Source organism: Camellia sinensis, chromosome 11 (genome assembly GCF_055761805.1).
Source record: "Camellia sinensis isolate YWXY chromosome 11, ASM5576180v1, whole genome shotgun sequence".
In the NCBI taxonomy this organism is placed as follows: domain Eukaryota; kingdom Viridiplantae; phylum Streptophyta; class Magnoliopsida; order Ericales; family Theaceae; genus Camellia; species Camellia sinensis.
This window is the reverse complement of record NC_138971.1, coordinates 117,198,052-117,218,010: the sequence shown is the minus strand read 5'-3', so window position 1 is coordinate 117,218,010 and position 19,959 is coordinate 117,198,052. Positions and strand designations below refer to the sequence as shown.

At 37.4% G+C, this 19,959-nt stretch overlaps 1 protein-coding gene across 1 annotated transcript; it reads right to left on the bottom strand.

Annotated features, from left to right (window-relative positions):
* Positions 1-4,608: 4,608 nt before the first annotated feature.
* Positions 4,609-5,640, bottom strand: LOC114309978 (uncharacterized). Its single transcript, XM_082895308.1, has 2 exons — positions 5,337-5,640; positions 4,609-5,219 (listed from the first exon to the last, which is right to left on the bottom strand). The coding sequence occupies exons 1-2, from the start codon at positions 5,638-5,640 to the stop codon at positions 4,609-4,611; spliced, it is 915 nt and encodes a 304-aa protein (XP_082751434.1).
* Between the last annotated feature and the right edge of the window lie 14,319 nt (positions 5,641-19,959).

The following is a 19,959-nucleotide window of genomic DNA, read 5'->3' as shown; positions in this document are numbered from 1 at the left end:
TAAGCCCTAAAAAACATAATACAAAAGCATAAACAATACATATATAAAAATGGATAAGTAAAGATATGTATATGGAAACTCATCAAGGCCACTGTTGATATTTGTAATATGATCCAGTCCACTCCTTTTCTTCCCAGGACTGGTCCTGACAAGTGGTTGCTTTGAATATTTTTAAATGATCAGGTAAAGGGTGTTGTGCATGGAGAAAGCCATGGCTGATTTCAGAGATGACGAATATAAGCACATGCTGTGCATGGAGACTGTTGTGGTGGAAAAAACAATAACACTCAAGCCTGGTGAGGAGTGGAAAGGAAGGCAGGAACTCTCTGCTGTTCCTTCCAGTTATTGCAGTGGGCAGCTTGATCCTCAGAGTCGTCTATAGCAGCTAAAATGTCCATTTTTTGGTCTAAATACAGTACATGTACAGGTACTTTGCCGACTTTATTATTATCTTTTGTTTAATCATCTCAAATATTGGTTTTTTAAATATTTATATTAATCTGTCAAATAAAATTGGGAAAAGAAGATTGCTTATGGGCCCCTTTGAGATAGCTTTTGCTTATGCATAATTGGTTTTCTTTGGATGCCATGTTCAGAAGTCTTAGTAGTTGTCAATAGTGACTATCTGACCATTTGGTTTATTGAATGCCAAGTCATTTATCTATTTTATAGCGATATAATATTTGATTATAAATTATATTCATAAAAATTTCAACCAAATAACAATCTACTATAAAATATGTATTTTTTGTGCTTTTAAATGTGTAAAAATGACTAGATAGGCATATGCCTCGCACACACACACACACACATATATATATATAGTTGTGTATGTTTGCTTGTGTTTATTTTAACATTTATTTGATTCATGGAAGTATATTAGAATATAAAAAATAAAACAAAGCAAAAAAATGTTTTCATTTTTATGGATGGATTATATAAATATATTGTACAGTTTGAAAATATTTAAGTCGATAACGGATGTTGAGGCTTGATCCCACAGAGCTGTTGAAGGTCAAGTCCTGGTAGCTGCATGCACGTGTCTATTTTTTTTTCCATTTTTTTTTTAAACTAAAAATGAGAGGCATAATTGGCAGAGATTCCAAACATGGATAATAACATTTGGCATGGGTTTCTGCATTGGGACACGTTTAGCAAATGCAATTATGTAATGCCAAACTCCAATACATAATTGCTTTTGGGCCCAAATGTATTTTTAAGTGTTTCAAACGTGATTCCCCAAAGGGCCCAAATGTGTTTGGCATGTGTTTTACTGAAATTATGAGGGCCAGGCTGCACACATGCACTAATCCTAGTATTGGTGTTTCCAACATGGTAAAATTATGTCTTATTTCGTTATACATTTGTGTTCCAGCTAACTTACTCCTACGGCTTGTGCAGGAGGTTTTTTTTTTTCCTTTAGCTTTGTTTTGGTATGCATATTGTTGTATGTAGGATGTATATTTTCTAGTTTTATTTTATGACTTATTCATCCAATAAAGTATACGGAAATATAAAGATAGAAATAACAAAGCATCATTAACAAATATATAGCTATCGGTGACATAATAAAAAAAATGAATGGCCATACATATAGTACCTCATCGTCAACACTTTCAAAGGACTCAGCATCAGTGTCATCCTCATGATCTGACGGTATGTAGTCATCATCATCTACCCTAATGTTCTTTCCCTTCTGATTAACACAATTGGGCTGAGTAGAACCTATCAAAGAAGCTGCTATACGCTTCAATTGTAGAGCATCCATTTTCTTATTATTCTTCTTGATTGTATTATATCTTTCCATTTCGTACTCTGTTCACTTCTTTTTCGCTAGAAAACCTGGTTTGATCCATTGTTTCTCCCCTTTCGCCATTTTGGTAACTAAAAAGCATAAATTGAAATAAAACATAAAATATAAAGCATAATTTTACTTGAAGAGACGCAACAAAATATAGCATAACCATGTAATGCATTAAAAACATATGTCCACATAGAAACCTAAAAAAACCAAAAACTACATATCATAATCCATATCAGGTTCCATATCAGGATCCATATCATCATCAAGTATGCCAAGTTCTTCATCTTCTTCGTCATCTCTACCATCTCTCTTTGTTTTATTTGAAATAACCTCAGCTTCAATATCATCCCTATGAAATCGAATAATATCTTCAATGTTGATCGTGACAACTGAGTTAATGTTTTCTTGTTAGAATGCATCATTAAATTCTGGTTGATCTGGTGGTTCTCCATCACCAACCTTTGGCACATCAAACACACCTCTATGTTGGACCCGTTGCCCGACTTGCCAAGGTTGCCCCCATATGGTGTCATTCAGGTAGAACACTAGCTTAGCTTGACTAGGCAAGATAAAAGGGTCAGATTGATACCATCGGCTTATGACATCAATGCTTGTGCAATATGTGTCAGCTCGTACTGTTCTACTTCTACCAGTGTTACCGGTGTTATACCATTCACATTGAAACAAAACAACTTTATTTTTACACATGTACTCAAATTCCCAAATATTGCACAAGTGACCGTAGAATTCGTGCATCTCTCCCTTGTAGTCCCCTTCGGTAAGCACACCATTGTTTTGACTCTTACGACGATTGTCTAATTCCTTCGTATGGAATCTTACACCATTGATTATACAACCCGAGTACTCTTTCACTAGCAAATTAGGACCATTCGCTAATGACCACAATTCTTCGGTTGCTTCTGGTGCCTCGTCAACTCTCAATCTATTTATCTACATCCACATGCAATGTGTAACACTTGAATTATGTTAGTAATGTTTGTATTTTATACAAGCCTAATAGTGTTTGGGCAATTGTGAATATTAAAAATGACTTACATATTCTTTGAACCACTTCAGAAATTCCTTCTGTTGTATCTGAGTTATATCTTGTCCAGTGGGAATTTGTAACAAATTCTTGTGTTCCCTACTCAAATAGTTTTGGTTAATGTGTGAAATACTACTATTATTAATGACTAATAACATGAAAATTGTTAAAATATATATAATTATAAGAAACACGTACTGAAGATACTTCTCTATCTCAGGGCTATTGTATAATAAGAACTAATTAGCAATATCATGAAGTTCCTGCGACATCTTAACATGTTTTTTGATTTGGCCAATAGGACGAGCAGTTTCGATGAATATTATCAAACCTTCACAACGGACTCCATAATCTTCATTTCGTGTATCTCGATTATGCACGGTTTCAATCCCTTCAAGATACATTGAGCAAAAAGTAATGCACTCCTTGACAATGTAAGCCTCCGCAATAGAACCTTCTAGTCGAGCTCGATTGGTGACAAACTTTTTCAAAGCTCCGAGAAACCTTGAAGAGATAATTAGGAGTATGGTTAGGCACACAATATAATCTATACCTTTCATTTGAAAGTACAATTTTAGAAATTACCTTTCAATCGGGTACATCCACCGATATTGCACAGGTCCTATGAGAATAGTCTCACGTGGCAAATGAATGGCCAAATGAACCATCACATCAAAGAAGGCTGGAGGAAAGATCTTTTCAAACTTACATAGTATAAGTACTATACGTTCCTCTAATTTCTCCATTTCACTTCGTTTCAGTGTCCTTGAGCATAGAACTTGGAAGAAGCTACCTAACTCAAAAAGTGTTGTACTGATCTCTTTATCTACGTAACCACGCATCCCAATAGGAAGAATCTGTTGTATAAGTACATGGCAGTCGTGGCTTTTCAATCCTGTTAATCTATCATTTTTTGCATTCACTGATCTCGAAATGTTTGCTGCGTACCCATCTGGATACTTGACTGATTTCAAGAATTCAAAGAAACCCTCTCTCTCTTTAGGGGTCAATGAGAAGCTAGCTCGCAGCTTCACATATGATTCATCGGGATTTGTTGTCAGCCACAATTCTTTCCTTATATTCATATCTTCTAAATCCATTCATGCCTTATCTGTATCCTTGTTCTTCCCATCAATTCCCAACATCGTTCCAAAAATATTTTCACTAAAGTTCTTCTCCACATGCATGACATCAATGTTGTGTCGAAGCCTCATTTTCTTCCAATACGATAGCTCATACAAGATGCTTACCTTTGTCCAATTTGGGTTCTGACGAGGTCTTTTCTTGTTGCTTGGATGTTTTCCATATGTGACACCTGTCACGCTGCCCAATTGTTCTTCAATCTTTTCTATCGGTATCACCAAAGATCTCTTCCGTTTTTCATGCTTACCATTATATGCTCTACACTTTCGCCTTTCTGGGTGGTCATTAGGCAAGTAGCATCGATGGTTACTATACGCAGTCTTACTTCTTAAAGATTCAAAATATGGTTCATCATTGCAAGTGTAACAAGAGTAATACCCTTTGTTCTCCATCCAGAAATGTCACCAAATGCGGGCCAATCATGTATCGTCCACAGCAAAGCTGCACGCATGCAGAAAGTCTCACCAGTCGAGGCATCATTGGTTAATGTACCATTTTTCCATAATTCATTCAATTCTTCCACTAAAGGTCTCATGTAGACATCAATATCAATTCCTGGTTGTGATTCACCAGGAATAAGTAATGACAGCATGAAAAATGGGTCCGTCATAGCCAACTACGGTGGCAAGTTGTATGGAATGAGTACGACAGGCCACAAACTATATGAGTTATTCATATTTTCGAAAGGGTTGAAACCATCAGTAGCCAACCCTAGCCTCACATTTTGAGGCTCCAAGGCAAATTCAGGATGTTGTGTATCGAATTCCTTCCACTCATCACTATCTGCAGGATGCCTCAATACACCGTCATCTAGACATTTTTCCTTGAACCATTTCATATCCTCGGCTCTCTTCCACGACGTGTACAACCTTTTCAATCTCGGTGTTAACGGGAAGTATCGAAGAACCTTATGAGAGATCTTCTTACCTCTACCACGATTTGTCTTGTATCTAGAAGCCTTACAATTTGGACATTTATCTTGTGTTGCATTCCCCTTCCAAAAGAGCACACAATCATTTACACAAGCATCAATGAGCTCGTATGACAAACCCAATTCACGTAGTATTTTTTTAGCTTCATAAGTTGACTTTGGAACCAAATTATCCTTCGGTAAAAGTTTCGTTAAAAACTCTAGCATCATGTCAATTGACTTATTACTCCAATGGTTTGTTACCTTCATATTAAGTATTTCGATGACAAACTTTAACAAAGTGTAATTTGTGCAACCTGGGTACACCTCACGTTTGGCATCATTCAATAATTTATCAAAAGTGCGAACCTCCTCCTCTTGAGTTGTATTAGTTTATTCCCCTATTATTCGATCTTCCACTAAGACATCAATACCTCCCAAAACCTCATTGCTCTCAACGGGTATATCATGATGATAGGCCTCATTTGATTCACGGGGTTCCCCATACACGTGCCAGATAGTGTAAGTTGGAATAATCCCATGTTGCAGCAAATGAATTTGAACAATTTGAAAATTTTGATGAACAACATTTACACACTTTTGACAAGGGCACAAAATTTTACCATCTCGATCGACAACCGCCATTGCAAAACGAAGAAATGATATTACCCCATCATTATATGCCCGACTTATCCTTCCATCAACTGTGCTACCTAACGCAATCCAACTCTTGTCCATGTCTGACTATGCCGAGTTAATTAAAGTTAGGTGAATAGGACAAATTTTATATAGAAAAATATATATATATATTTTAATTAAAAAAATTTCAAGTCCAATGATTATACTGAGTTATATAAATTACAACCACAAATAAATCACGTGAGAAAATAGCCAAAGCAATTTAGCGTAAACAGCAGAAGTATTCATAACCAAAACATAAACCACAGCAAAATAACCATCAATAAGAAGACAAATATCATAATTCAGAGAAAATTTAACCAATAAAGCAGTGAGCTAAGAGTAAAAAGCAGATAACATGACATGGAAAGAAAACCCACAATGTGCCACATTGAGTTTCTAAAGCAGTCAATTTAAGTACTCAAATATCCAAATGCAAAATGTTATGATTGAACTACACGTATTTGGAAATAGAATTGAACAATGCCAATAGAATTGATTAAATTCTGCAAAGGAACTTAATAATGTACGTAAGGAGCTATGCATATAAGAAATGAACGATGCCAATAAAATTGATAGCCACATGCGACGCCAATAAAATTGATAGCCACATGCGACAATTCCAATGAATGGCCCGAGACTATAATTATGTACATATGGCCTATTACTGCAGTTAGTACTCTGTTTGATTTTCTCTTTACTCAACTATATACGAAGTCCAGAGAAGTTAAAGCAAGATATGCTAATTTAAGGGTGTAATATTCCAATTTTCATTAAATCGATAGTTGTGAGGAAAAATAATTAATTAATAATATTGAGTAAAAACCTATAGATCTAAATTTTTATATAAAACAACGCCCAATTAATACAAATTAATATCTAATGAAATGTTTCCAGAGTCTGTCAAATGAGTATGCCATACAGTGTTCCCATTAAGATATTACATAACTAACCAAATATATGCCACCAACATAAGATGTATGAATTTAAAAATAAATTAAAATAAAAAGACAGGCCAAGCTAGTGTATTGAAATATAGATAACCTCCATTTGCATCCTTAATATACTGGTTATAGTCACATAACATTGAATAAGACACCATACTGCCACAAAGTCATAGTTAAGAATCTGATGCTTCAAAAATCTGGGAAAAGGGAGCTGTGATGGGTAGATATGGTGTGTAGCCTTTAGTTAAGCCTTAGTAATCATGAATGCCAAAAGTGATTGTAAATTGAGTACAACGGTGAATAAGGAACCATGAAACTAATCCCTAGTAAGTTTACATAGACTTCATCTCGTTGAATCCGAATTGTGTTGGGGACTAAGAAACAGATGACAGTGCAGCATAATACACTACAGATAGCTGGTGCTTTTCCTTGATTCTAGGATTGTCCATTTAATCTATTGATATAAACTTTTCACATTGTAACATCAATAAAACAGTCAAAACAATCATCAAACAGTAGAAGCAGCTGTTTGTCAATAATGGTAATGAAAAAATGAAGAATAGTTCAAAAACTTTCCAAATATTAGTCTAGTGTATTAGTGTATTATAATAAAACCAGAATTTTTAATGGACTATACAGACAAGATCCATATTCAGGACTGCGTTAATGTAGTGGTTGAACAAACCATACTTTAACCCAACTAATTAGGATGGTTACATGAGTACTTTTCTTTCCCGTTTAGCTCTTTGTAAAGCCATATTTTCAGATAAAATAATGTCAGCCTTATCATTTGTCCTCCTCTCCAATCATCTTCTTTTTTAAAAAAGGGAAAGTTGACTGCAATTTTAAAAAAATATTAAGTACTATATTACTGCTTTGAGCTATTTTTAAAAGGTGGGAAAAGATAGATATATGATAAACTGATAACAACTTACCAAGGCAGTTAGTTTCCTTCTTATTATGTCTTTATTTTAAACAAGTTGTTTAAAGTGGTTGTTTCAGCTAGTTATTTATTCATAGCAGCAGGCCAAACCAACCATAACAGTAGCCAAGCAGCCCCACCAAAGACAGGACATCCAAAAATAAGTAGAAGGACCAACTAAAGACCTATTTTCCTATATCCAGCAGTTAGCACATCCAGGAAATCAAGGCAAATGGCCAGCAGCAAACAGGCAGCAGCAAACAAGCAGCTTGAACTAGCAGTGCCATGGACACGGATTACCTAATGGAAGATGGGCTATGAACATGCCTAACAAAAGCAGAGATTAACAAACTAAATCCATGTGCAGCTCACATGCTTTTATGGGTTCTTATATGGTTGGAACTTGAAGCACACAGCAATAAAGGTTCAATTATCACTAATATATTGTAGTTGATATACTCCCCTCCCCCCCCCCCACCTTTTTTTCTTTCTGTCTTCTTTATTTTCCTGTGAAAATGTTCTAACACAATCCAAAATATTGACAAATAAACATTACATCATTTAGAGTGCTAGCCTGGCATTATCACCTAATAAAGCCATTATATATATATATATATATATATTTTATGACCAATGTCCAGACTAGTTTACGTGCACCTCAAATAATATCATGAGAAGTACCTAACTTGAGCTAATAACATTGTGGTTGTAGAATTCCAAGATGAGCATTCTAAACTGTCATATAAGTTTTTTTTAACACTGCACTTTGAATCATGAAATCCCATTTAGGAGAAGCAGAGTTACAAACAAGACCAGAGTACTGTTTATTATACCTAGGAAAGTGAAACATGGCATGAAAAGCCATATATCCAAGAGGATGAGAGTTGATCTAAACCTTTCTTACATGTCTGCTATATATATAGATATATGAAGTTCAGGAAACAGGGGAATCAATGTACCTTTCCAAAAGATAAAAATATCTAAATCCCCTTCCACATTAATGCTTTCCCATTTCTAAAATAGCATTTGCATATTTTTAACAAGTAATTCCTGTTTTTATTTCATTGATAGCGAAGCAGGGATCACAAGAAATGGCAAGAGTTCTTAGATAAACTAATAATTCATCTGAGATATACTGAAAGGAACTTCCAAAGACTTAAAATCTTAGTAGCAACCACAAATCGACAAACTTACACACTAAGGTTTTCTATTTAGAAATCAAGACTCAGCTAAGACGTATATAATTGAATGTCTAGTTGGAGTCAAAAGTCACCAAACAAAGACCTAAGAAGGATGCTAAGATAAGGCAATAATGTTTTGTTAACTTTCTGTCTATACTTCATCAATGATTTATCCTCTATTTCTTCAATCCGAAAGTGTGCTGAATTTCAAATCCTGCTAAATTTTCATTGTTATACTGTACTCCAATTTCACATGAATAACAGCAAATAACATAAATAAATGGAATCAACCCAACACAGAAATTTCAGTTTCTACAAATTCACGAACAGTTAAGAAAACACACATTGCATAAGCCAAATACATTACCCTCATTAGAGAGATATAAAATCAAGTCAACATGTTATTGATTAAAGATTGTCATAGAAAAACATTAATTCTCATACTAAGTCAGATTACTTTGAACCCAATCTATGTAACATTCTTAGCACCATCCAACCCCCCCCCCCCCCCAAAAAAAAAAAAGAACCACAATCCCCTAATCCAAACCCACCTCTCTATCTCAGTTACACACTGAGCCGAGAACCAAACCCTTGTCTAAATGGATGCCAAACCCAAACAGAGAATGTAATGGCAAGTTATGATAGTAGGCATGACCATCAGAATTGTTTTGATGCTTTAATATGGCTGACCTTAATCTCATAATATCCAAGAGCCACAATCCCCTAATCCAAACCCACCTCTCTACCTCAGTTACACACTGAGACGGGAACCAAATCCTTGTCTAAATGGATGCCAAACCCAAACTGAGAATGTAATGGCAGGTTATGATAGTAGGCATGACCTATCAGAATTGTTTTGATGCTTTAATAAGGCTGACCTTAATCTCATAATATGATACACATCCTTGGGAAACTAATGCCTAGCTAGATTTTAACCATGAAAACTATTGCCGCTGCAATAACTAAATAAACATAAAGAGTTTTTCCTTGATGCCGAAATGCTATTCTATGAGACGACATTTAAACTTTGGAACATTAATGAAATATAAAAAATAACGACTAATATACAAGTAATAAAGTTTTTTTTTGGGATAGTATACAAGCAGTAAAGTTACATAACAATAAAGCATCAAATATTTTGGCTAACAATTCTGAAAACACCCACTTCATGAAAGCAAGCTAGACCCAACCCCCCACCTCAACCCTTCTTGCTTCCTACCCCCCACCAGTCCCTGAATCCTCAGCTAGTCTAGATTTATTAACTTTCCTAAATATCTATGTATACTATAGAATGTGTGCTTCACCTCCCACATTAGAAGGGGATTTAGATATATGAAGTTCAGGAATAAAGGGAATCAAAGTACCTTTCCAAAAGATAAAAATTTATAAATCCCCTTCCACATTAATGCTTTCCCATTTCTAAAATAGCATTTTCATATTTTTAACAAAGTAATTCCTGTTTTTATTTCATTGATAGCGAAGCAGGGATCACAAGAAATGGCAAGAGTTCTTAGATAAACTAATAATTCATCTGAGATATCAATGAAATAAATGGTTGCCATCGTTGTCACCGAAATATTGCTGTAAAAGGGTTTGAAGGTGGATAGGTTTTGAAGAAGTGTATGTAATTAAATGGTTGCCATCGTTGTCACCGAAATATTGCTGTAAAAGGGTTTGAAGGTGGATAGGTTTTGAAGGTGGGATTTGGGGAAGATGGATCGGTGGTGATGGAGGTGGATACTCTCGTAAACCCTAACTCATGATGTAGTGAGCGTGTGGCTTGATTGTAAGATGGGGGTGTCCCAAAATTATTAATATCTTTTGTAGTAATTTCATTTGAGGTTATTATTGTAATAAATAAATAATAATAAAAAGCTAAAAACCAGGTGGTCCAAAATAATTGATGGGGTGCTAATAGTAGCACCCCATCAATTATAATGACAATTTCATTAATAACAATTTTAATCTCAATTAAAATCACTATAATAGACACAAATTGAAGTGAAACGTTCACTCTCATGAAAACAATACTCATAATTGAACACCCAATCTTATCAAACCAAATTGAACACCCAACCCCCATAGTCTATCATTCTTATTCATTCTCATTGTGTTCTTGAGTACCTACATCCTCCATAATCCATCTTTTTCCTAACAAATTTTGTAGACTTAACCAAACATACCCGTATTTTAGACATTTTTATGACATCTTGTTGTCATTTTTGGTCAATTTTCTTAGGTTAGGTTAATGACGATTTATGCTTTTAACCTTCATGAATAGATGTTTTGAAAGGTTGTAGCGATCCCGGTTGAGATCCTTCTTTTATGTTTTGCCACTTCGACTGGGCCGGTCGGGGATCGAGGGGGTAGCACCCTTTCGCGGGGGTGCAGGGGGCAGCACCCCTTCGCGGGGGTCTAGGGGGCAACGCCCCTTCGCGGGTCCAAGGGCAGCGCCCTAGCGGGGGTCGAGCTGCTTGGTCACCTTGCGGGGGTCTAGGGGGCAACGCCCCTTGGCGGGTTCCAAGGGCAGCATCCTGGCGGGGTTGAGGGGTAGCGCCCCTCAAAACAAAAATGCAAAATGCATTCGAAGTTGCTTGTCCGCTCGAGCAGCCGTTTATGTGCTCGAGCGGAAAATGTTTGATTTCAGAAGTTTGACCTGTCTGCAAAAGTACTGCGATAGTGTATTTGACGCTCAAGTGGGCTTTCTACGCTCGAGCGGACCATGTATTATATCAGTTCATGAATCTGATATTTCACATTACTTTTGTATATATCTCTCTCTAAAAACATTTCCTCTCCCTTCTCTCTACATTTCCTACCAAAAACCTCACAAGATCTTTGATTTCTTCAAATCCTTTGGGATTTGGACCTAAGTTCTTCACCAAAGTCGGTTATCTAGGCAAGGGCTACATTGTGTACGGTGGAGATCGAGTTTAGGCGTCGTTGATTTTTGGCGTTTCAGCTCATTTCTTCTTCAAACTTGAGGTAGGGATTTTCTACACTCTAATATGGTTTTTAGCTTAGTTATTTGCTATTGTGTATAGATGATGAGATTTGGTTATGGTTTGGACAAATCTAGGATTTGGGTGTGAAATGAAAAGAGGGGTTTTCATGAATATGAGGTAAGCGAGTATGAGGCTTGAATATAAGATCATGTTGTGCCAAAATAGTTGATTTTGGTGTTTGGGTTGATATTTGGTGAATGGGGGGATTTTGCCTGAATTTTGATTAAATTATTATTTTGCATAAATAATTGGGATTAACATTGAAAACGTGAGATTGGAAGGTTGTGATTATAAATGGTGATATTGGATACGTATTATCTCACCTGTGGAAGTTTTGAATAAACTATTTATTTTGATATTGAACATCTCTTCAGAAATAATTGCCTTGGTCTATCAGTGGAGGATAGCTATGATTGTTGTAGAAATTACATGAGGATTAGGCGATTTAATGCTAATCCATTGTTGGTGTCATTGAATATTACCATGTTATAGATACAATTTATATGTATGTTTATTGGGAGGAGAAAGGGGATGTACTCCATATGTGATTATGTTTATAACTACATTGCATACGTATATTTGTTTGGGAGGAGAAAGGGGGTGGACTCTATTTAAAGCAAGTTGGCCGGAGTGTCCTGGGTGAAAGACCCAAATTTTTATATATAAATGGGTGCCGATTCCTTCAGACGAAATATCCGTAAAATAGCAGGTTTGAAGTGTTTATGTGAGTTTTGCATAATTGGAAAATCATTGAGTTGTAGTCTCATTTTGATTGTTGAAAGATAACGAATTTAACTCATGAATTGAGTAGCATATATGAACTGGAAATGCAATTAAAGGACAATGGAATAAGGTTGGTCTTAGTGGCATATGGATATACAGGTCTTGTGGATGTTTCAGGATCGGTATTGTTTATGTACGTGGTATTTATACCTTTGCTAAACCTCATAAATTGTGTTAGATTATTTCTACTGGGTTGTTGGCTCACCCTATATGGGAATACCATTTTCAGGTACAGGTGAGATGCTTCCTCCAAGGCAATAGCGTGGATGGAGTTTTGGGAAGCAAGAGCTTCTTAATTATGCCTTATGTGTTTATGTTTGTTATTTGTAAAGCCAAGGGCTTAAAATGTAATGAGCAAGACTCAATTTGTGTAACCAAGCAATGACTTGGAAACATGTAAGCCTATATGGCATTTAACTGGTTGTTAAACAATGAACTTTGATATATGAAAGTATGTTGTTTCTCATATTTATTCCGCATATGAGTTATCTTTATTGTATTATTTTGGGGGTAATATCTCTCCAAATATTGTGAGTTACATCATCTTGATTGATGGTCTATGCAAAAGAGGACTCATAGAGGAAGCTTCTCTTGCCTTTCGTTGTGCTTTAAACCAGCATTTATTGCCTGATGTCGTAGCATATGGTATTCTTATTAGTGGTTACTGCAAGGTTGAAAGAAAACCAAACAAAAATATACACACATATATATATATATATATATATATATATATATATAAATACAGAGTACTGAGTACATACAAACACACACCCAAAGGGTTATTGATTTTTGGAGATGGAGATGAAATCATGGACTTCCTTTTTCTTTTTCTTTTTTTCTTTTTGTATATACAGAGGCGACCACCCTTAGAAACTTCCCATCTCTCTGTGAAGAAGCCTCATTTTCATTATCTGGGTTTCAATCTCTCAAGATTTTCTTTTCCTTTTCTTCACTCTCGTTTGTTTATGGGCTTTGTACTGATAAGATACTGGGGGAAAAATCAGTATGGGGTTGTAATGGCAGTTTAGGTGGTTGTATAATATTTTGGATGAGAGATAGTTTTGATATTATGTGCGGATCCTTAAAAATTTTATCGATGGTTAAATTTTATAAGTAAGGATTCAAAGAAATAAGTGAGGACTATTAGCGCCACCCATTTTCATTACTAAGGACTATATTGAAAAAAAAAAATTAAGGGTAATTCTATTTGCACACCACAATCTCTCTCAATATACACCATCACTATGGGAAATTCTATTTCCACATACCATTTACTCTTTATCAACACACTTAATGAATTTTTTTATTACATTTTTGTCCTAAAATGAAACTACCAAAATACCCCTTTCTCCTTCAATCAAAACCCTAACCCTCAATCAAAACCCTAGCCACTACCTACTACCAGTAGCCACCGCCGACCACCATCCACCACCTCTAAACCCTAACCCTAAACATGGTAATATCTTTATCCCATCACCGCCTCACCATCACACCACTCTCACGGAACCTTTTCCACCATCGCAAGCATCGTGGAACCTAGATCTGGGAAGAAGACTCATTTTCTTACCATTCGGACAACTAGTATTGAAAGAATCGCCTCCATTTGGAAATCAACCATCGAACCAATGAATTTGGTTCGACCATCAACATCCGAACAAAACATATTGGTTCGACCTTCAACATCCAAACACATTGGTTTGATAGTGTACTTCCGAACCTTACATATTAGTTCGATACTATACTTTCGAATGAAACAGAAAAATGTATGTTCATTAATTTTTTGCAAGAAACAGAAAAAAAACAGTGACGAATTTCAAAAATGGAGGTCTTCTATGGAGGTCCTTCAATGGAAGTTTATTGGAATTTCAAAATCTGAAACACAATTTCAATGGAGGTTCAAATTTGGTGTGTACGTTGGGTGAGTTTGTAGGTGAGGATGGCAACTAGAAGTGAAAGGGAGGTGGTAATGGTGGTACTACGTTGCTGCCGACGAGGTGGTTGCCAGTTAGGGTTAGAGTTTGGAAGATGAAAAAGATAAGGGTGTGCACATATTTTTTATTAAATAGGTATATTTGGAATGTGGAGTGTGTGGATTGAGATAAATACCTAAAAATCAAATTACTAAGTGAGTGGAGTGAGAAAGGATGTGCACATAAATAATGTGGTGTGTGGAAATAGAATTCCCCCATCACTATAGTTTTTATTACATTTGTGTCCCTTAATAAATTACCATTTTAGACAATCTTCTAAACCCTAATCTCTCAATACACTCTCTCTGTACCCCACAATCACCATCAGAGATTGCCTCTCTCTTCCATTGTCTAATTCCTACCTCCGATCGTTGTCGCCAGCCACTACCACCACAGCCCTTCCCAATCACTGTTGCAGCCACTAATGACTTTCCACCAGCGCGAACAACCCTGTTCTCGTTATCTCGAACAGCTCTGCCCTCGCCTCAACCATCGCGAGTCATCTCTCAATTTTCTCCATCGCAATGCAGTCCCACACTTTTCTTTACTATAAAGAGAAAGAAAGATGAGGTTTTTAGATCTCGATGATGAAAAAGAATAAGAGGAATGCGGGGTAGGGGTCACAAGGATGGGGGAGAGGTGGTAGAGGGACAACGCAACTGGGTAAATGCTGGTTGGGGCAAGAGAAGAGGAAGGCTGCGACAGGAGGAAATACATGCTGTGGAGTAGGCATTGATTGGAAGGAATGGAGTAGCAAATGACGTATAGCGATCTCGGCTTCTCTTCCTTTGATTGTTGTATCCCACACATAGGATCCGTGGAGTTGTTGGTTATATGTCTTGTTGTCATTCTTTAATTCCCTATGTTTCAGTTTTAGGATGTGTTGGGCGTGTTTCGAACAGGTGGGTTGAGCCTTAATTCAAATTCTTGTTGCCCAGTTTTTGAGTGTTCCGCTCGAGCGAGTCCTTGTGCACATGAGCGGAGATTCCACACTTCCAGTATCTGTGCCTCTGCAAAACTTCTGCAGACGTGTTTTTCACGCTCGAGCGAGTTTCCTTAACACTCGAGCGAGTCGCGCTCGAGCGGACATTTTGCGCTCGAGCGGAGTGTTTATTTTCTGTGAAAGTTCTGGGAGAGGAGAATCTAAGCTCGAGCGGATTGGTTTTCGCGCTCGAGCGGATGTGTTTTGTTTTTGTGACTTGGAGCTCGAGCGGGTCTTCTTGCGCTCGAGCGGGTCCAAATTTTTGTGCTTAACGCTCGAGCGTTCTATTCTTCGCTCAAGCAGGAGAGTCGTATATCAGTTGGCAGCTGGGCATTTTTGAATTACTTTTCAACTTTCATTCTCTCTCTTACTTTTCCAAAAACCGATTTTGAGAGCTCCACTCTCTAGAATCTCCCTTCTCTCTAGGGTTTGATCTAGCTAGAGTGATTCACTCTCTTACTGCCTTTATAAAAAGTGTGTTGATCGTCGAGGGCTTCGCTTTGATCCGAAAAGTTTGGAGTTTGGAGCATTTTTGATTTCTTCAGCTTCTCCGTTTGAGCTCTAACTCCGAGATAGGGATTCCTACTCATCTCTATGATCTTTAACCTACATGTAGAGCTTTTGTTTAAATGGTTTGGTTTGGGAAGTTAGGGTTTGTAATGTAATATATTGAAAAAGAGGGGTTTTGTCTTTTGACTCATATATATATATATATATATATTTGGGGTCTTAAAAAGTGATTATTGATGTTGTTGATAATATTTGGACCTTTGGGTCAATATTGAGTTTAAAGGGAAAAAGGCCATATTTGGGTATATTTGGGTCATTAGTGTAATTAATGACATTTGTTATGAAATTGAGTTGGATTTATAGTCGCTCAATTTTGAAAATGTCAATTATATATATATCTGTTGAGGCATTTATTATCTGTTTAGAAATAATTGATTTGGGCTATCGGCGGAGGATAGTTTGATTGTTGTAGACATTGCATGATGATTAGGTGAACTGAAACTAATCAAGTTGTACATTTGAATACATGAGTGCCGAATCTCGCATATGAAATTTTCGTAAAATGGCCATTTGAATATAATAATACATGGGTGCCGAATCCCGCGGACGCAATTTTCGTAAAATGGCAATCCGAATATATCTATACATGGGTGCCGAGTCCCGCGGATGAAATGTCCGTAAAATGGCCATAAGAGAATGAAAATACATGGGTGCAAAATCCCGCGGACGCAATTTTCGTAAAATGGCAAGTTATAGTATTGTTGGCATGAGATGTAGCCTCACTTCAGTTATTTGGCCAGGTTCTGAGCCATGTTTATAAGTTGAGTTGTGTTAAGTTGAACATTTATCAAATGCTAATGTTTTAGTTATTGCTCATATTATGTTTAGCATATCTCTACTGGGCGTTGGCTCACCCTATATGGGACATCATTTTCAGGTACAGATAGCATGCCACCTCCAAGGACGTAGCTTGAAAGGCTTAGTGGCTAGGACATTTTTTTTGTGATTACATTTTTGTATTACGTGTACATCAAGCCAAGGGCTTATTTTGTGCATTGAGTAGCACTCTTTTTGTAACCCAAGTGTTGACTTGGAAAGTTGTAATTTACTTTTGTTGTTAACATGTAATACATTTTGTACTGAATATTCTGATGAAATGTAATTATGCTTATTTCTTTTATGTCCGAGCATGTCAATATTGTACGAATTATGGGTTTATTTTGAGGGCGTTACAACTTGGTATCAAAGCGTACTGGGTTCGAATACTTTGGGTACGTGGGAAGTGATTAGTATCAGAATGGGTTTGTCTCGCTTGTTAGAGGCTTATATGTGACATTATGTGTTTATTTGATAACATGTTTATGTGACTATTTGGGTATGGGATTTAGTTTCTAGGATGTTGATTAGATCCTTGGGTTTCTGTGAGTCTTGTTGGAAAAGCACTTGATTAATGTTGTTTTTAACCGGAACTCTAGTAACGCCTCGGGACTATCATTATCCGGAAACGAAATTCGTAAGTGCTCATGTGTTTATGTGCTTACGTAGAGTGAATTACAATTGCCCATGTATTAGGACGCGAGTGTTATAGCTTCGGCACAATTGTGAATGTGCTAATGTCTTCGTTACCTTTATTAGGATGTCAGGACGAGGACGAGGTGGTAGGCGTGGTAGGCCTAAGAGGCAGGAAGTGCCTATACCGAATGAGATTCCAACAATGCAAGAGGGGGTTGGCCAGGCCAATGTGGCGGAGCCAGCTGGTCAGTAGGCTATGGGCGCCTTAGCCCGTGGGATAGTGTAGACACCCCATTTTTGACCGTCCTCAAGACTTGGACGTCACCGTTTGAACACTCGGTGATTATCCATGTTTGTGTTCGTTTGGAGTTCCCGGAGGTCTCGGCTCGCGCGCCCCGCCTCAGGATCCCCGAACTCGACCGTTTAGTGTCTGGTTTTGCTCCCCTCCATACACCTCCCCCTCTTGAAAAGCTTGTCTTGTAAGCTTTACAAGAGGCATATAGAGAGAAGCTCTCTCTAAGGGAAGGGAAGAGGCTTTAGACATTTTTGAGAGAGAAAATACAGAGGAGAGCTCTGGTTTTCTAGGGTTAGGGTTAGACATACACAACCTATCTCTCTTTTCCTCTCATTTTGCATACTAGGTGTTTTGTGTCTCACTATTGCACACAAACACCTAGTGTTTCACCTTCCTCTAGGAGCTGAGGTTCTAAAGAGTGTGTTTTGAAGTTTTGGTCTTGGATTCAAGCTCAAGGAGGCCATTGGAGCATCTTTGTTGAAGAAGGCATCAAGGGTGAGAAACTAGTCCTTTTTTCCCCCTTTTTTGCATCAATTTTCTACTAGTCTTAGAGCTGTTTTTGTGATTATTGTATAACATAAAAAAGTTCTATTTTTAAGCCCTCTTTATTGTTTATTAAGAGTGTTTTGTTGTTTGAGGGTTGTTGACCACCCTTAGGCCTCAAAAGGCCTCATTTTGAGCCATTTTGTGCTAGCTCCGGGATTTTGGTGTTGAGGTCTCTTCACCACTGAAATCTTGAGGGATTTCAGTGGTGAAGATGATGCTTTGAAGTCCCAAGAAGGAGAGGGCCACCCCCTCTCCTTGTTGTCCTTGAAAAGGACACATTTTGGCCTCTTAAGGAAGCCTATGCTTGAGTGTGTGTTGAGCATGTTTGGTTTGTTTTTCATGCTTATATATCCATGATATAACATGATTTCAAGTTGGTTTTGGAACTCCATGCATGTTTAGCATAGTTGCCATGTAATGCCTTGTTTATGCCTTAATGTGCCTTAGGTTGTTAGCCTTTGTTGGAGCATGTTTTAGGCTTAGTCTTGTGAAGATTATGTGCTTATTTTGCCATGTTTTAGCTCTGTCCATAATCGTTTGGGTTGATTTTAGCATGCATTATATAGCTCCTTTGTATTTGGGCTTGTTGGCCTTGAGTATGTGCATGTGTAGCATGCCATCTTTGCATTGTTTTGGTGATTTGGGATCATTCTATATGTCATTTCAGTCCCATTTCCATGCTTGTTTGATTGCCTTGCATGCCTCTTTAATGCTTTGGAAGCATGTGTTGCAATGCTCCATGTTTTGGCCATGGTGTATGCCTTTGTATTTGGGCCATTTAGATGCCATCTAAAGAGTCTTTTGGCTTTGTTTTAACATGCTAAAAATCTGTTTTTAGTTGTTTAATGCATGCCATGTTTGGTCATGATAAGTGTAGTTCAATGCATTATTGATTTGCCTTGAACACTTGGACTACTCTTTGCATGTTTTGGCTTGATTTATAACTTGAATTGGCATCATTTTATAACATGATTTTAGGGCTCATGTTGCATGCTAATTAGTCCATGATCCCTCCTTTCAAGTGTGCTTGAATGTTGCTTGTTTTGTGCTTAAGTGTTGGCCCTTATGTGCATGTGTGTGTGCATGCCATTTAGCTCTCACTCTTCAGCACTTGTTGGCTACTGTTTTAGGCCTATTTTAGAGTCGCCTAATTCATGTTTAAGTCCATCTTTGCACTCATTTGTATTGCCATATGCATGCTTGTATGCTTGCATAAGTGTTTTGCCATGCCATGTTGCATCCTTAGCTTGTATGCCTAGGTTGCATTGCATCTTGCATGCATGCCTTGTTCCTTGAATTGGTGATAGGAATTGGGCCTAATTTGTTTGATTGGTTTGCATGCATTTGAAACCAAAGTTGCATGCTTGGTTCCTTGGGCCATCATGCATGGAAATGCGTGATTGGTGGCCCGAGAACCGAGGCACATGTCCCTTTGAGTCATTACAATGATAAGAGACATGTTTGGTGCATACATGCCTTGAATTGTGCTGTCATGCCTTGTTTTGCCCTCTGTTGCTGTGAGTTGCAGGTTCTGCAGGAATACTCTGCCGACCGGCAGTGTAATGTGCCGACCGGCACAATTTTCTCTGCCGACAGACCCTATTTTGTGCCGATGGCCATACTACACTGCCGGTGGAAGTTTCATTCAGCCGGTGATGATCCCTTCTGTCCAAGGATGCAGTCCTGAGGCTTTGACAGCCTCCAGAGGAGGAAAGGAAGGAAAACA